Source organism: Sinohyriopsis cumingii, chromosome 7 (assembly GCF_028554795.1).
Source record: "Sinohyriopsis cumingii isolate HCF-2022 chromosome 7, ASM2855479v2, whole genome shotgun sequence".
Classification (NCBI taxonomy): domain Eukaryota; kingdom Metazoa; phylum Mollusca; class Bivalvia; order Unionida; family Unionidae; genus Sinohyriopsis; species Sinohyriopsis cumingii.
The window spans coordinates 49,004,962-49,022,131 of record NC_142967.1 but is presented as its reverse complement, the minus strand read 5'-3'; the positions used below and the strand labels follow the sequence as shown (position 1 = coordinate 49,022,131).

Here is a 17,170-nt window from a genome sequence, read left to right as displayed (position 1 = left end):
CCGCAGATATGTAGCATCATGTCCCACACAGTCACATTATCCTGACACCAGGCCTACCAGTCGCAACACTAACCTGTTAACTAACCTGTTAATGCTGAGCGCCTAGCGAGGTATCTCTTAGTACCATTTTTATAAGTCTTTGGTAAGACTCGGATGGAGTTCAAACCAACGAACTCCCGTATCCGAGGCAAACACTCTAACCACTAGGACACCGGAGCGGTAATGTTAATAGTAGTAGTAGTAACAGTGGTAAAAATACTGCTGGTGGTTGTTAAAATAATATTAATCTTACTGCTGTAGCTACTATTGTGTTTAAATGATATATTTGTCATTATAATGTGTTATCTTATTAATAAATTGCTTTCATTATGTGTCTCTTTTTCAGGTGATGGCGTTACCATTTTTGCCTGCAGAACATATAGCCCCTGCCTTTGCCCGTCTTAAGGATCAGTCCGAGATAATTCCCTTGTTATACAGTTGGGTTGACTATGTAGAGTCAACCTGACTATGTAGAGTCAACCTGGATTACGAACATCACATTCCCGGTCGACTCTTGGTCTGTGTTCCGAAAATCTGTACGAACCAACAACGATGTAGAGGGTTGGCATCGTAGGATCAATGCGAAAGCCGGCAAAGCCAATCTTCCATTCTATGTGCTAGTCAGTCTTTTATATGACGAAGCCACTTCAGTTGTAACACAGATTCAACTGGTATCGGAAAAAAAGCTAAGAAGATATCAGGAAAAAAATATCAACAAATGCAGGCGAGAAAATTCTCTGTCTGGGAAGAGTATCAGAACGGCGTCATCTCCTCCTCAAAATTACTGAAACGTTGCAGCAGTATATACGGCCCGACAACTGAATGACAAGACAATTTAATTGCATTATTATACCATGCATATTGTAATTGTATTTTCTTCATGTATGCATGTAATAAAACTCTAGAATGTACATTTCGGAATAATGTTGTTTGTCTTTTGTTATTTAAGAAACCTTTTCGAGCTATTCTTTCGTCTTACTGAGACATCTCCTTCAGTCATTCTTTGGATGGTAATTTTTACTGTTCTAATCTGGGAAAAATATATGCCGTATTACATAGGGTGCTGTATTGAATATGTTTCAATACTGGCTCAATCAAAGCATGCATACATATCTTCGATTATCTAAATAATTAAATCTGTTTTAAAACAACAAAGTAAATATATATAAAATGCAGTGCCAAATTAAATCTCTCTCTCTCTCTCTCTCTTTCTCTCTCTTATTTATGTGGAGGATAACAAAAGTGAGCAAAAATGTGCACAAGTATGCCAATGCGATCGGCTGTCTCCCCGTATAATATACCACGTTCAACACCTTTAAAAGCAGGCGACAAAAATTGAAATTAACACCAGTATTGGGTCTTGGAGAAGAGAAACTTACACAAACGACAATATTGTATCTGCATTCAGCCCCATTATCAAAAGATCGCAAAATGTATAGTTGTTTTGAGGGGATAACCATTTGTAATTTATCGGACACGTTAGTCATTACTAAATAATACCAAGAAATATGACTAGTAATTGTTAATTGGAACTATACAAAATTAATGGACTTATTCAGTTATTTAAACCTGGCCAAGGTTTTTTTTTTTTCTTCCTACTGGCAATGTGAAAATTTTTTAAATTCCGTTTTGTACATAGATGCTATTATACAGTGAAAACAATACAATTACTGTAATTATCTGTGTTTGGTAAATTTTTTGCCCGGATATGCTTTGTTTAAGTTAGGAAAAGGGAGCTGTAAATATGAAAATACTTGTACACTTGTAAATTAATTGGTGCGAAACAACCAGCACCTTGGGTACGAAACGACCAGCAGCTTGGGTACGAAACGACCAGCACCTTGGGTACGAAACGACCAATTTCCACTGGGTACGAAACGACTTGGGTACGGAACGACCAGGTACCACCTTACCGCCTCAAAAAGAACATATTTTACTCCAATTAGTTTCCCATATCTAGTAAGTTTTGCTCCAAATATGCTACTTTGTCATGACGTAAATAGTTCTAACACAGAGGTACAACACACAGTTATCTTCTTCTCAACTGAGACAAAAAGACGATAGTATAAGGAGAATAATTTTTAAAAATGCTTGAATACATACAAAGAAACTGAAAATCAGAACAGATACGGCTGACTGCATTATTCATACCCCAGTGTCATTTTATATACTATGTGATGCTCTCGAGTCTTTTCCATGGTGATAATTATGAAAAACACTGTGTGCTAAACAGCTTGACGCAATAAAAAAACATAGCTGTCATATCGAAACCGTTGTTGATATATTATACTTGCCATGAAACCCACGTCTGCGCAGTGGGTGGCTAGCTCTTCTTTGTAGCCGAGTGTTAGTATTTCACTGCCTACATACCTTAAAGTAACTATTGGCGGTATAAGTACCTCGAATCAACTTTAGGAACAACACAAGCCCGCAAAAAAAAACCTAGTTCATAAAGATATCCATATATTCTGTTATTAAATAATACTATTTGATAAGTTATATAATGGTCTTAAGTTGAGAAATTTGTATGTACAATTTACTAAGCTTTATCAAGCCACCTTAGTCCAGGTCTTACAATTAACCATTCTGAATATCTCGAATATATATGCTAGACAAAGATATGGACTCGTCTATCCATAGGCTTGACGTTGGTGATGCCGATTGACAAGGTGACCCAAATCTGCCAAGTACATGAACGCGAATAGCGGAGAAAGTAAACAAGTTGTATTCTGTCAGAAGTAGGATTCCTCCATCTACGATGTCATTATCACAAGCATGGCGATTTAGCTCGCTAGGAGTGCTGGCTATTTCTATTCTGTTTCAAGTCATAGCTTTATGCTCACCTGGCTGGCATATTGAGGAGAGCGATGGACGGATCATGTCCACAGGTAAATATGGTTTAAGCTATTTGCCCCATTATGATTATAACCCTAGATGATTCAGAACGATTAATTCAACGTTGCATCAGGGATCATAAGGGCAGGGATGTTATGCCCCGTCCTCCAGATCCGAAGGACGCGCAACAGTTTGAAGTGACAGGAATATTTTATTTAAATCGTCCGACGTATACTCGCAGTTCTCCAAAGCATCTCTCATTGACGTCACAAACATTTATTTACACTGATCTACATCAAGTCACGCGGGCAGAAACATTTGTTGAAAATCGTATTATTTTATCTTGCGAAATGCATCAGAAGATACATACTATACAATTCTCTCTTTTCTAATCAGTAAATCCTCAAAAATTCATTATCAGCTATTCTGACGGGACAGATCAACTTCTCGCTATAATAAGCATCCAGTCTGGTAGGGAGCATGACATTTCGACCCCAAGCCAAACATTTCGGCCCTAAGAAAATATCCAAGGCATTTCGAATCCCAAATTATTTCAACCCCAGCCATGAGACAGTTCGACATCAGTGCATGCATTTTAAAACAATAATTGGCGCAATGCTAATGGGCATTCCCACCAATCACGGTTATTCATTTGATAGATACAGACACCTCTAAGTCGAAGAAAAAATTTCAACATTTAATTATAATTAAAGTCTCTTTTTAGTTAACGAATGCACACTAATTTGAATTAAAAGAAATCAAATATGCAACATACTGTAAATTTGTATAAAGAGCTGACATATTTTAAAATAATAATTGGCGCATTGCTAATGGTCATTTCAACTAATCACATGGTTATTCATTGATCTTAGCAGTTAAAGAGAGTGATGACAATACTGAGGTTTTTAATCCTAGGTTAATACTTTTGATAATCGTAAAATCAAAACTGCCAAGAAATTAAAATAAGATGCCAGCCAGAGCTCTCAAAATTTAAGGAAATTTCTACCAGTTACACGTCAATCCTAACGATCGGTTACAGAAAACTATGAAAAAAGGTACATTTATTGTTGCTACTTACCAGGATCTGCAGTGAAACTTTTGTCACAGATCGGTTAGATCCAAGTGGTTTAGTAGTGAGTACAAAATTATGGACACACAAGAAACTGATAAGTCATTTCTGTATAAAACTCACATTATATGATCTACGTGTCTTTAACAGCTTTCACGATTAGTCGTATTTTCTACAAATGATGTACACTGTCGAATTATTATTTCAAAGTTTTTGAAGTGCTATTGCTTTGTCCTTTTCCGAATGCAACATGTTTTTGAGTTTAACAAATTTTCTCTTCTCTAAAATTTTTAGTCATAAAACGTCCATTAGTAACATCAATAAAGCCCGTGTATTACGATACCTGGTGCAATTTATTTTTCAATTTAGACTGGTCCACTATGAATTTTTTAACAATAGAATGAATCTGTGACATATGGTTTCGCATTCAAGAAACCCGTCTATTTTCATTTAGTTGTTACATGTGGACACTAGAAAGAAAAAATAAGGAAAAAGAGACGGATGTCTAACGATGAACATAGTGGCTCGTATCGTTATTTACCGTTTAACAATTAGTTGTTGTGAAGTTCTATGTGACTCACTGTTATGCGTTGGGGTGGGGTACTCCCTAATTTATTTGAATTACTGTGGAATTCCCACCCTGGCTCGTTTTTGTAGGAAGCGAAATTGGTGATAGAGAGAGGTAAAGCTCCGAGCCCCCAGTCAGCAATACCGACAATTAAATTATTAAGAACACAAAGGTTAAATCCAAAAGAATAACAATTTAATACAAATTAAACGATATTAATTTCTCAACCAATCTACTTCCTCTCGACCATGTGACAACCTATTTCATCACGTGATTTTAGTGTGAGATGGCTTTCCCCTGTACTTGGTTGCTACTCATCTGTGTTTACTACGCCAATTGCTTTCCTCCTTCCGGCGTTCTCCGATTCTTCCTGTCCTCTTCCCCTTTTGTCTTCTTTTCTCCTCCTCCTTTCTTTCTCTCTTTCTCCTTCAACGAGGCTTGTTCCTCGCCTACTTCTATTCTCTATTTCTCCTTCAACGAAGCTTGTTCTCCGCCTACTTCTATCCTGTCTCTCTGAGACTCGGGACTTGACTACTCTGTCCCCAAAAGCTTCCTTTACGAAGCTTTCTGTCCTTAGAATGTACTAAGAGTTTTCCCGCCAAATCACGAGTGGCTCCCTCGGAGTGAGTATATTCTGCTTTACCAGTACGACGGCTTACAAATCATTAATTCGTTATCAGTCTGACTGACTGTTAAGTTCTGGTTCGAATTGATGGCCCCACCCTTCCTCAGTTAAGATTGGATATCAATTCTACCTCCAGTCGGTCAACTTAACAGACGAGCCTCAGGCCATCTGTCAAAGCGGGGAGATTTACAATAGCGTTGAGGGTCCTTTGTTCTCAGAACAAAGCTTCTAACAACTATATGCGAGTGTTAACACCTAACGGGGGGGGGGGGGGTTCTTGTACAAACAAAATCTCCATAACAGTGCAGGGTCGACATATTCATTGCGCTAACCCATCCCTTTATTCCTGACTTACGTAATGGCGGGCAAGCAAACGTGACAATCCCCCCGCGCTTGAGAATAAAATCGGGATTTTATTCAACAAATTACTTGAAATGCAAATGCGCGTTACCGCGCGTAATAAAATAACAAAATTATAGCGGCACTACACGCTGACTACGGACACGAATGTACACACAACATACGGTTATCTACAAAGCGATCAATGACATTTCAGCGCTTCTACTCATGAAATCAGCACCTACGTTCTTGGTTCCTTTCACGTATCTAATCTGCATCTGGTACTCCTGTAAGAACAGCGACCATCGCATCAAGCGTCCATTCGACAATTTCGCCTGCGTAAGATAGGCGAGTGGTTGGTGGTCAGTTTCCAATATGAACTTGCGTCCGTACAAATACCGCTCGAACCGTGATATTCCGAACACGATTCCGAGGCATTCCCTCTCCGATACGGAGTAGTTCTTCTCGGCAGCAGACAGTTTCCGACTGCCGTACGCGACAGGAAAAAGCGTACCCTCGTGCTCTTGCAGTAGTACTGCTCCAAGTCCCGTGTCACATGCGTCAGTACGAAGCACGAAGTCTTTGGACAGGTCTGGTAGACGGACAACCGCGTCGGATGTAAGCCTATCCTTTAGCGTTTGGAAAGCGTGCTCACACGAATCAGTCCAAATAACTTTACTCGTGGGCCCGTTTCTTGGTTAGGTCAGACAACGGCCCTGCAATCGCACTGAAATTGGCCACATACCTCCGGTAATACCCGGCCAATCCCAGGAATGACCTCACCTCAGTTTTTGTGATGGGCCGTGCGGCGTTTCTCAGCTGCTCCACCTTCGACTCCTCTGGGGACAGCGTGCCTTGGCTCAGGGTATGTCCCAAATAGTCCAATGTCCGGAACCCAAGGTGACATTTGGAAGGGCGAGCTGTCAATCCCGCCTGACGTAGCCGCTCCAAAACGTCAGCTAACAGAGTGAGGTGTTCACCCCACGTCTTTGTGGCTAACAAGAGGTCATCCATGAAGTTGTGGACACCCCTATCGCGCAAGGGTTCCAACAGTTTCCGCATCATCCTAGTAAAGACGCTGGGCGCGTTCTGTACCCCGAACGGCATGACCAACCACTGGTAGGTCCCGTCGGGAGTAGCAAAAGCGAGCTTTGCCCTATCCTCCTCCCTTACCGGAATTTGCCAATAGCCATTAGACAAATCCAGCTTGTAGAAATATTTCGCTTTCGAGAAAGAAGCGAAAATATGTTCCGGGTCAGGTAGCATTTCGACTTGAAATTGTGTCACCTGATTTAGCTTCCGGTAGTCGACACAAAACCGATGGGTGCTATCCTTCTTCTGCACTATGACTACCTGAGAGCTGTACGGAGAGTCGGCGGGTTCGCTTACTCCCAGAGCAATCATCTACTCGATCTCCTCCCTTACGGTTTGTCGTTTTGCGTGGGGCAAGGGGTAGGGTTTCCGTTGGACTGGCCGGTCGTCAACCAGCTTTAACCCGAACTCGACAGCGACGTTCTCCCGGGTATTTCCGTAAGCACATCGGAATACCTGGCCAGCAACGTCTCAGTCTCTTCCCGCTGTACCGCAGTCAACATGGGGTCGCACTCCACGTCCGAGGGTGTCTCAGCCCTCGTTAACGGACAGCTCGGAACAGTGTTGGCACCTTCCGTATCGCCTTCGGCGTCCTCGGTGACTATCATGGCGATAACAAAATCACTGACGGTCTCTCTTTCCCGGTATCTCTTAAGGAGATTGGCATGGTACAACTCCTTCTTTGGTAGCCGTATCCGATAGGTTTGACCTCCGACCTTCTCGGTGACAACGTATGGACCCCTCCAGGAAACTTGCAACTTGTTGTGTTCTTGGGGCAGCAGTAACAACACCTTGTCCCCTACTTCAAACTGGCGAGGTTTTGCGCGCTTGTTGTAATTCTTCGCCTGACGCGTCTTCGCTCGCTTGAGGTTCTCCTGTGCGAGGGAACAAACTACCTCCAGTTTGTTGCGCAAGTCCGCGACGTACTGGTAGGTAGTGCGTACCTCCTCCACAGCGTGATCGTCCGTCCACAGTTGTCTCAGTACGGCGATTGGGCCACGTACCGTCCTCCCGTACAAGAGTTCAAAGGGAGAAAACCCTAAACTCGCTTGGGGTACTTCCCGATATGCGAAAAGCATTGCAGGAATGTATCTATCCCAATCTTTAGGGCGGCCTTCGCACAGCTTCTTGAGCGTGTTCTTCAATGTCCCGTTAAACCGTTCGACCAGCCCGTTACATTGAGGGTGATACGGTGTAGTCGTAAGATGTTTAATCGACATCAGTCGGTTTACCTCTGCCATCACGCGACTCATGAATTGTGTCCCTTGATCGGTCAGGATCTCGTCGGGCACTCCGACTCTTGACCAAATCCCAAACAGCGCTTTCGCGACGGTTTCCGAATCAATATTACGCAGCGCGACGGCCTCCTGATAGCGTGTAGCGTAATCTACGACCGTTAAAATATACCCACTTCCGTGCGAAGACGCGGGTTTTATCGGTCCGATCAAGTCCATCGCGACGCGTCTAAACGGTTCATTGATAAGGGGTGTACTCCCTAAGGGGACGGGTCGATGATCCGTTTTCGGTGCCATTCTCTGACACTTGTCACAGGAGAGACAGAACCGCTTAACGTCTTCTGGCCCCCTTGCCAGTAGAATTCTTTGACAAGACGGTCACGCGTCTTGGCAATTCCCATGTGTCCACCCATGAGACTCTCGTACGCTAGTTTCAACACTTTACCTCGCTTCTCTTTCGGCACGACGACTTGCTTAAAGTGTTCGCGGACATTCCTGGCGTAGCGATACAAGATCCCCTTCTTGTACTCAAACTTCACCGCGCCATTCGGAGTTTCTCCGTTCCTTCTGCAGCGTATTTGTGCAACCGCGCCAGAGTTGCGTCCTCCTGCTGCAGCTTCCTCAATTCGGCCGGAAGAACGTTACTGACCGGTGTCGACGTAATTTCTATCGGCATCACCTTCGTCTGACGACTCTTGGACCTGGTTTCCACAGCACTCACCGGCATCGCTGTACACGTTTCGGGGTTCGGTTGTGGCAACACATAACGACATCCCAGAATTACGTCATTTAGTAGACCATCCAAGCACGCAGCTTCAATTTTCCCCTTCACGTATGGTGAATCGAGGTCAATGACAGCCACTGGCAATGAGTCATGCACGCTGTTCGCGTACTGAACTTCGATTACCTCCCCTGTGTGATCCTCGGGCTTCACATATTTCTTGTTGACAAGGGCTGGAACGCTACACCCAGTGTCATACAAGATGGTGGCACCTTCTCCGTTGACAGTAGCGAACGCAAGGTTTGCTGGGTTACAGCTCGCCTCCGGCTCGCACTCCTTCCTAGCTACGACATTCACCTGGGTCTGCCTGCCCTTGGGACAGTCCCTGGCAATATGCCCCGGGCGCTTGCAGTTGTAACACGTCGGCGGCCCTCGCCGACCTGCAAGTCCCGCTTTCGTGGGTGAGGCCTGTCCAGGTCTATGGTTGGCATCCTTACCTGTAGATCCCCCTCCCGTCGCCCTGACGGTTACGGACAGCCGGCTCTACCTCAACCACACGGCGTGACTCAGTGGGTCGGGGTCGGTCCGCACCCCCGGAACCTCCACTCTTCGAGTGTGCCTGCTTGTATCGCTCCGCCATGCTAGCGATCTCTTCGAGCGTCCGGTGCTCTCTCTCTGCTAGAAAGACTGTCAACTCACGACGGTAAGTACTCAGGACATGTTCCTTGAGTATAACCTCGCGTAGCCCGTCGTACGATCGTTCGACTTCGGCCATCTTCATCCACTTCTCAAATAACCCACAAACACGGTTGTGGAATTGAGAGTGGGTCACCGTTGCCTTTTTCGTCGAGTCCCAAAAAAGTTTACGGTACGTTTCGGCGGTCAGCCGATAATGGCAAAGAAGGGCCTTCTTGAGCACATTATAGTCGTCAGCATCGTCTGCAGCTAAGCCGTGGTAGACTTCACGAGCTGCACCTTGCAAAAAAGCTGAGACATTAATTTCCCAATGTTGCTCAGGAATTTTAAAAGCGTGAGCGAGTTTCTCAAACTGCACGAGAAAATCGTCGATAGATTCTTCCTTATCGTTGAACCGTGGCATACTTATCTGGACCATTCGGTGGTCGATGAAAGGTCGTCCGGTCGCTCCAGAACTCGTACTGGCGTCGTCCCTATCGGTGTCCCTAGCCGCTAACCTGACCTTCTCCATTTCGAGAGTGTGAGCGATCTCTCGTTCTTTTGTGGCCGCTGATATCCGGGCCAGCTCCAGCTCTTTCTTTGTTTCTTTGTCCGCTGTTATCTTGGCCAGCTCTAGCTCTGTCCGCTGCTATCCTGGCCAGCTCCCGCTCTCTGTCCGCTGCTCTTTCTGCCTTAAATTCTTTTATGCGTTCTTCAACGAACGCCGCCAGGCGATCGCCCACGTAGCCGAGATTTTCCGTACCCATGGCACAGTACTCTTTAATCATCTGTCTTTCTGTAGCCATATTGTTATACTAATAGAAAGTGATACCTTGTCTCGACCTTACTAACAGTGGCCAGATATTACAAGTTCCCAGCCAAATACTTACCTGTCGACAGCAACTAATTTCGTTAAAGTAAGATATTTGCTCGATATTTGCTTCACAATTACTGCAAGTAATTAAAGATCTACCAAACATGCAAATATCAAATATAACAAACACAAGATGAGAAAATCATAAAATTAAATATACACAGGATGGAAAATATCTCACAACTATTTCACACTGTTCACTAATACTCCTAACAAATAACTTTAGGTAGTAAAATAATATTTATGTCTAATTCATATCCAGGACGAGCCCCCACTGTGAAGTTCTATGTGACTCACTGTTATTCGTTGGGGTGGGGTGCTCCCAAATTTATTTGAATTATTGTGGAATTCCCACCCAGGCTCGTTTTCGTAGGAAGTGAAATTAGTGATAGAGCCTTCCTTTACGAAGCTTTCTGTCCTTAGAATGTACTAAGAGTTTTCCCGCCAAATCACGAGTGGCTCCCTCGGAGTGTGTATATTCTGCTTTACCAGTACGACGGCTTACAAATCACTAATTCGTTATCAGTCCGACTGACTGTTAAGTTCTGGTTCGAATTGATGGCCCCACCCTTCCTCAGTTCTGATTGGATATCAATTCTACCCCCAGTCGTTGCAGTTAACAGACGAGCCTCAGGCCATCTGTCAAAGCGGGGAGATTTACAATAGCGTTGAGGGTCCCTTGTTCTCAGAACAAAGCTTCTAACAACTATATGCGAGTGTTAACACTTAACGGGGGGTTCTTGTACAACAAAATCGCCATAACAGTGCAGGGTCGACATACTCATTGCGCTAACCCATTCCTTTGTTCCTGACTTACGTAATGGCGGGCAGGCAAACGTGACAATCGTATATGTACTGTGTGTGTGTGTGTTAGCTTCCGTTACACACTAAAGACGATCAAAGTGTGCCCATGAGAGATGTCCCAGTTGATGGTTGTGCAGCGTCTGCTGTGGCAATAGAGCCCAACATGGGAGTAGCTATAACAACCCTTGGAACCATATATTTTCTATGATAATACAAAATAAGTTGTAAATAGGTTTAGTACGTCATTCTCTATTGGCCATTGAGAGGGCAGTTTTCCAATCAGTGAGTTGCACTTGCATATTAAGTCTGCGTGATCATTGCAATATTGTGGGATAGCGTGGGAAAATTGTCTGCCATTTATTAAAGGTATGATAGCAAGCCAGACTTTGACAGACATACAGAGTCGAATGCATGAGTTAAGCATCGGTACCAAATTTATCATGCTACGCGAAATCTAGCTTGAAATCTCGGCGTTGATTCTTAAATAGCTCGTGCAGGAAAGCAGAGAAGTGTCATCCCTTGTATTATTATATAGTACATGTATGACAAGAAAATATTTTCCGAAGCATCCCAGGGGAAATTTTATTCTTGAGCATTAACATGTCATAAACGTTTGACATCCGATGAAATTATGAAAGGAGAAATGCTGAAATTTTAAAGTCAAATAAAGCAGAAGGAAAGGAGGAGAGGAAGAGAAAAACTGTGGAAAAGATGGAGAGGATTGGGAAATAAGGCGGGGAACAAGAAAGAAAATTAGAAATAAATTAGTTTTCAGTAATACTATGTACTTGAGGAATGTTTAAATTGTATTCCTATTAAATTAAGGTACTGGCAACAACACGTTCTCATACATTCTCGGATCAATATCTTGGAGGGACAGTGCTGTGAAAATTTATGTCTTTTGCTTGTAGTTATGGATCTAATTATTTAATTCCTCTCTATCTCTGTCTCTCTCTGTCTGTCTGCCTGTCTCTCTGTCTGTCTGTCTCTCTGTCCATACTGGTTTACATATATACACACATTTTTAGGAAGAGATGCAGGCTGACATTGTTGTTCTTCTTGGCTTGATGAAAGTACATCAAGCACAAATCAGGTTAACGCGTCTTTATCACACTCCGAAACATGACCTGAATCATCCTTCTAGAAATATGCTTTCCATATCCTACGTTTTATCCTTGTGAGATGTAAAAAATATCACACGTTTTAACAGTCGAAGTTGCACAATAGTGTATTTCGCCATGGTTGTCGGAGTTACACATGTCAGAGGTCGAAATAATGCACAACACTGTTGGATTTACCCCTGCGTGTATAGTCATAATAAAATCATGTTTCAGTAATAAGAATTTAAATTATATGGGTTTTAAAAGAAAATGGTACTTGTTGCAAGAAACCCGATTGACTGCTTCCTGTACTTGGCTTTAATAATGTAGCTGTTGATGTCGTGTCAACGACCTCACTAGTCGGAATTATGGTCAGATTATCCTAAGCAACGATACGAGCCCCTGTGATGATGAATACATGCGCACATGACACGAAACTCGAACTGTAATCCATATTCACTGTCTCCATCTAAACTCGGATACTTTTTTTTAAAGAGATACCCGGTTGTTCATTTTTATTACCCTGGTTATTATCAACAGGAGGATACCTGTGTAAAGGTACCTGTTGGTACCTTTAATGTCAACAGTTAATTATAATTAAAGTCACTTTATTAAGTTAATGAATACATGCAAATTTGAATGGAAAGAAAAAGGTATTAAAATCAAAAGTACCACACACACCATACATTTGTATAAAAGAGCCAGAATTTTCACTAAATAATTTTTGTTAACTTAAACTTTAATATAGTTGTTTGATATACTTGAGTGTAAAATTTGGATTAATTTTTATTAAATAAAGTTTTTTTGTGACATTTCGATGGGACATTATTTGGTATAATACTGAGTCACGCTAAATGTACCTTAACAAGGGGTGAATGACACAAGTCGTTTAAATACCTTTCTGTTTCTTACACCTTATATACTATAGCTACTATATATTTTTAACAGTTATATTGATTTGTTAAAAAGAGTGATAGTTCCTACAGTACAAGATCTGCAACATATTTTCGCATTTTTTAATTATATATTATAAATGAATTTACTTGTGTTATGTATATTTAATTTGCAATGTTTTGTTAATTTTTGTTATTTTTTAAAAAGTTTCATTTTATACAATTGTTAATGAGATGTTGCATGTTGGACTTGACCTTGTCCAAAATCAAGTTCATTTTCTACTTGACCTAAATCATTGATTTCATTTCTATCCTGTGCAAACTATTACATAGCTACAATATTTATATATGTATATAGGTTTAATATTAGGATCATTATTAATAGAAGTAAATATTTTTTTGATCTGTGTCTAGGTTATTGAAATTCCATTATAAATATACCTGCCCCATCAGATATGTTCCACATCCTATATTATAATTTTAGTAACAGTTACAGACTTTATAATTATGACTAAGATTTTTATTTTGTAAACATAAGTTTCTCAAAGGTTATTTTTAATTAAGTAATAGTTTGTGTTTTTCTTTTAGAAAATGCTAATTGTTACCTGAGGTCAGGTAGAGAACGATATGATCTTGTTACTGGAAAATTTATTCATTTTTACTTTAAAACCTTAGCAGTATCAATTTTATTATTGCTGTGTTCAGAAGTTCATTTGGGCTGGAATTTATTTATTTAGATTATTTAAATCAAGTGATTCTTCTCAGGAAGTACAAAGTGCTCTTCAAAAATAACATTCTTGGAAATAGAAACTTGAATTTATACTGAAGTTTAAAAGGATATATTCTTGGATCATATTATTGTGATCCAACAAAAAACTACTGGTACATCACTATGACACTGGTTACCACAGGCACATAAACAATTTCAGTGTTGGATTTAATTTGGATTTTCACTAAAGCTTGTTCAGAGCTTTAATTATTAGGAATTGTGTCTGTAATTCTGTGATTACTTGAGGTTTAATTCACAATACTGTAAGCTCCTTGTTTTCACATTTGCACTTTGTATTTTGTTGAATTATGCAAAGCTTGTTGCTCCTCGCTCTTTTCTATTACTTATTTTAAGACCATATAGTTGTAATACTTGTTCTTTAAACATTGACATTGTTGATGTTTAGCACCAGTTTAAATCCTCCCAATAAGTGTATAGTGACACATCTGCACATTTGCACTTTGTTGTGTGTAACATTTGAACTGCTGACCCAGTTGTCTTCATTATAGTCAACTGATCTTGTCTCTTGAACAAAAAGGTCATTGACCATGTTGCACTATTATATGATCCACACATAAACACACTAAATTAAAACGGGGTTGAATTGTCCTTGAGGTTGAAAATGTGTTGGGGTTGAAAGGACCAAGCCCTGTCTGCTACTCAACATGTGTTAGCCACATTTCTCACAGCTGATAACTGCATCAGTAACACTGTTTAGAATGGGGTGTAATATTATAAAGTTTTATATAGATCTGTCATTAATGATATTCTGAGGTGCTTCTTTTGTTATTATAATTTGTGGAAATTTACATGAAACATAATTGTATGTTATATTTCATAACTAAAACAACATCCTCTATAATAATTCTTAGTTCTAACAATTTTGTGATTTTTTTATCTGATAGATAAAAACTTTTAATTTAATAATACATTTTCAATCAGTTTTGTTAGAGAATCTTGATATTTAACTTATTTAAGCAATTGATTATTTATAAATTGGTTTCATAATGGTAAGAATGACAATAAATGAAAATAAAACGGTTTCTAGTAACATTGTCTTCTGTCTCTGATTATTTGCACTTTTAGAGACATAGCTTACAAAGGATGCAGACCAGTTTTAAAGTTTAAAAGCCCCCAGTATATTCAAAGATTGAGGTTCTATACATTAACAATGCCAGTTAAATATTGAAAAAGAATCATACACTATATGTATTTTTTAAAATCATAAGTAAACATTTTTATCATAATACGAATATATTTTTCCCAGTTTGATTATTTGCAACATAGTCTGTTTCAAAATGAAGATTATAAAAATATAAGAAAAACTTTATGAATGACAAATTTTTGCAATGTACTTTTTACAATAAATCTGAGTTTTCTATGTGCTGCTGATGTTGCTCTGTAAAATAGTATTTTTTCCAGAGCATATTTACAATAGTGTCACAGAAAGAAAAAAAACAGAACTTCAATGAGTTGCATCAAAATGGGTGACATGCTATATGATCTATATGACAAGGAGTTGTCTGGATGAAAGCTCATTAAGAGGAGTATGAGGAAACATATCATCATCATTTCTTTCCTCTTCTTCTTGGCATCGTCTGTCTATGGGAGACGATGGTGTAGCTCCAGAGTAAGCTTTTGTTTCTCCTTCTTTCTAGCTGTCTTTTCAGCTTGCTTTATGATTCTCTCTTCCTTGGCTTTTTGAATGCCCTGTCTGACAGCTAGGTGCCAGGTGGAACAGTTGTTAGCACAGCTCTCCCAGTCATTGACATTGATGTTGGTTATCTTAATGTCCTTCATGCAAATATCTTTGTAGTGCAGATGTGGTCGTCCAGTTCGTCATGCACCTTCTGCTATTTCCCCATATAACAGGTCCTTGGGAATGCAGCCTGGGTCCATTCTCTTGACATGGCCGAGCCAGCAAAGGTGCCTCTCACTGAGGATGGAGAACATGCTGTTCATGTTGGCATGTTATAGAACTTCTTTGTTGGGTACTTTGTCCTCTTGCATCCCTGGTGTTGGCAGCTGTCTGTATACTGGTGCAAAGGTTCAGCCAGTAGGTGTTGGCACAGTGGCAGGCAGTCTTCTGAGCGTTGTTCCTGGCAGTCCTGAGGGCTTGTAGTGTTCTAGTGCTAGGTGCACCATAATGTTTATAGCAAATACTGTATAATGGGAACAAAACATGACTTTTGATGAGAAATCAATAAAAGCCATGAGTTATTTCATATACATTACTGTTGCATAGTGTTGAATGCTGGCCTGACTTACCAAATGTTTTAACATATTTTTCAAAGATGTAAATTCAAAGAATTACTTGATCTTTTCTAGTTGTATACATTAGAAAGTTAGTTTACTTTGTTTTTAAAAATCTAAGTTTGATAGTTTGAATCTGTTTTGTTGTGATTTCGACTATCAATTCATGAAGGACTATCCTCCTAAGTAAATTTAAGAGCAGAAAAAACCTTCCATATTAAAACTACTACTGTGTTTTGTTTTATTATTTTTCTTCCATATTATAACTACTAATGTGCTTTGTTTTATTATTTTTCTTCCGTATTATAACTACTAATGTGTTTTGTTTTATTATTTTTCTTCGTATTATAACTACTTATGTGTTTTGTTTTATTATTTTTCTTCCGTATTATAACTACTAATGTGTTTTGTTTTATTATTTTTCTCATATTATAACTACTAATGTGTTTTGTTTTATTATTTTTCTTCCATATTATAACTACTAATGTGTTTTGTTTTTATTATTTTTCTTTCATATTATAACTACTAATGTGTTTTGTTTTATTATTTTTCTTTGATATTAAAACTACTGTTGTGTTTTGTTTTATTATTTTTCATCCATATTATAACTACTTATGTGTTTTGTTTTATTATTTTTCTTCCATATTATAACTACTAATGTGTTGTGTTGTATTATTTTTCTTTCATTTAAAAAGGTATGAATCAGCCTGGCTTTTGATCTGTAGCAGCCAGTAATTTGGCCTAAATCAGACATGGTCAGCCAGTATTTCTTGTCCTTGGACACTCATATTTACATGTTGAAATGAGTTGCATTATGGAATTTTCTTTTCTAGATCTTGATCCCATTTAACTTTTAGTTTTCACTAATTATCTAAATTTATTTATTATAATAATTCCCATTATTTTCTGAATTATTTTAATTTTCAAATTGGCAGTTAATTGATTAAAGTTCAAATTGTGCATGTGCAGAAATTTAGTCTCTTAGTCAAGAATTGAATACCAAATAAATTGTCACCATAGGCATGCATTCAACCTCAAAATAAATTGTCATCACCATAGGTATGCATTCAACCTCAAAATAAATTGTCATCACCATAGGTATGCATTCAACCTCAAAATAAATTGTCATCACCATAGGTATGCATTCAACCTCAGAATAAATTGTCATCACCATAGGTATGCATTCAACCTCAAAATAAATTGTCATCACCATAGGCATGCATTCAACCTCAAAATAAATTGTCATCACCATAGATATGCATTCAACCTCAAAATAAAT

General features: G+C 39.6%; 1 protein-coding gene across 1 annotated transcript in view; it reads left to right on the top strand.

The window, feature by feature from the left end:
- The first annotated feature begins 2,691 nt into the window (after positions 1-2,691).
- Positions 2,692-17,170, top strand: part of LOC149795178 (uncharacterized) — a 28,222-nt gene continuing 13,743 nt past the window's right edge. The window contains exon 1 of the mRNA XM_089964902.1: positions 2,692-2,927. Within this exon, the coding sequence (XP_089821028.1) occupies positions 2,798-2,927 (130 nt within the window). The 5' untranslated portion in view covers positions 2,692-2,797. The remainder of the gene's footprint in view (positions 2,928-17,170) is intronic.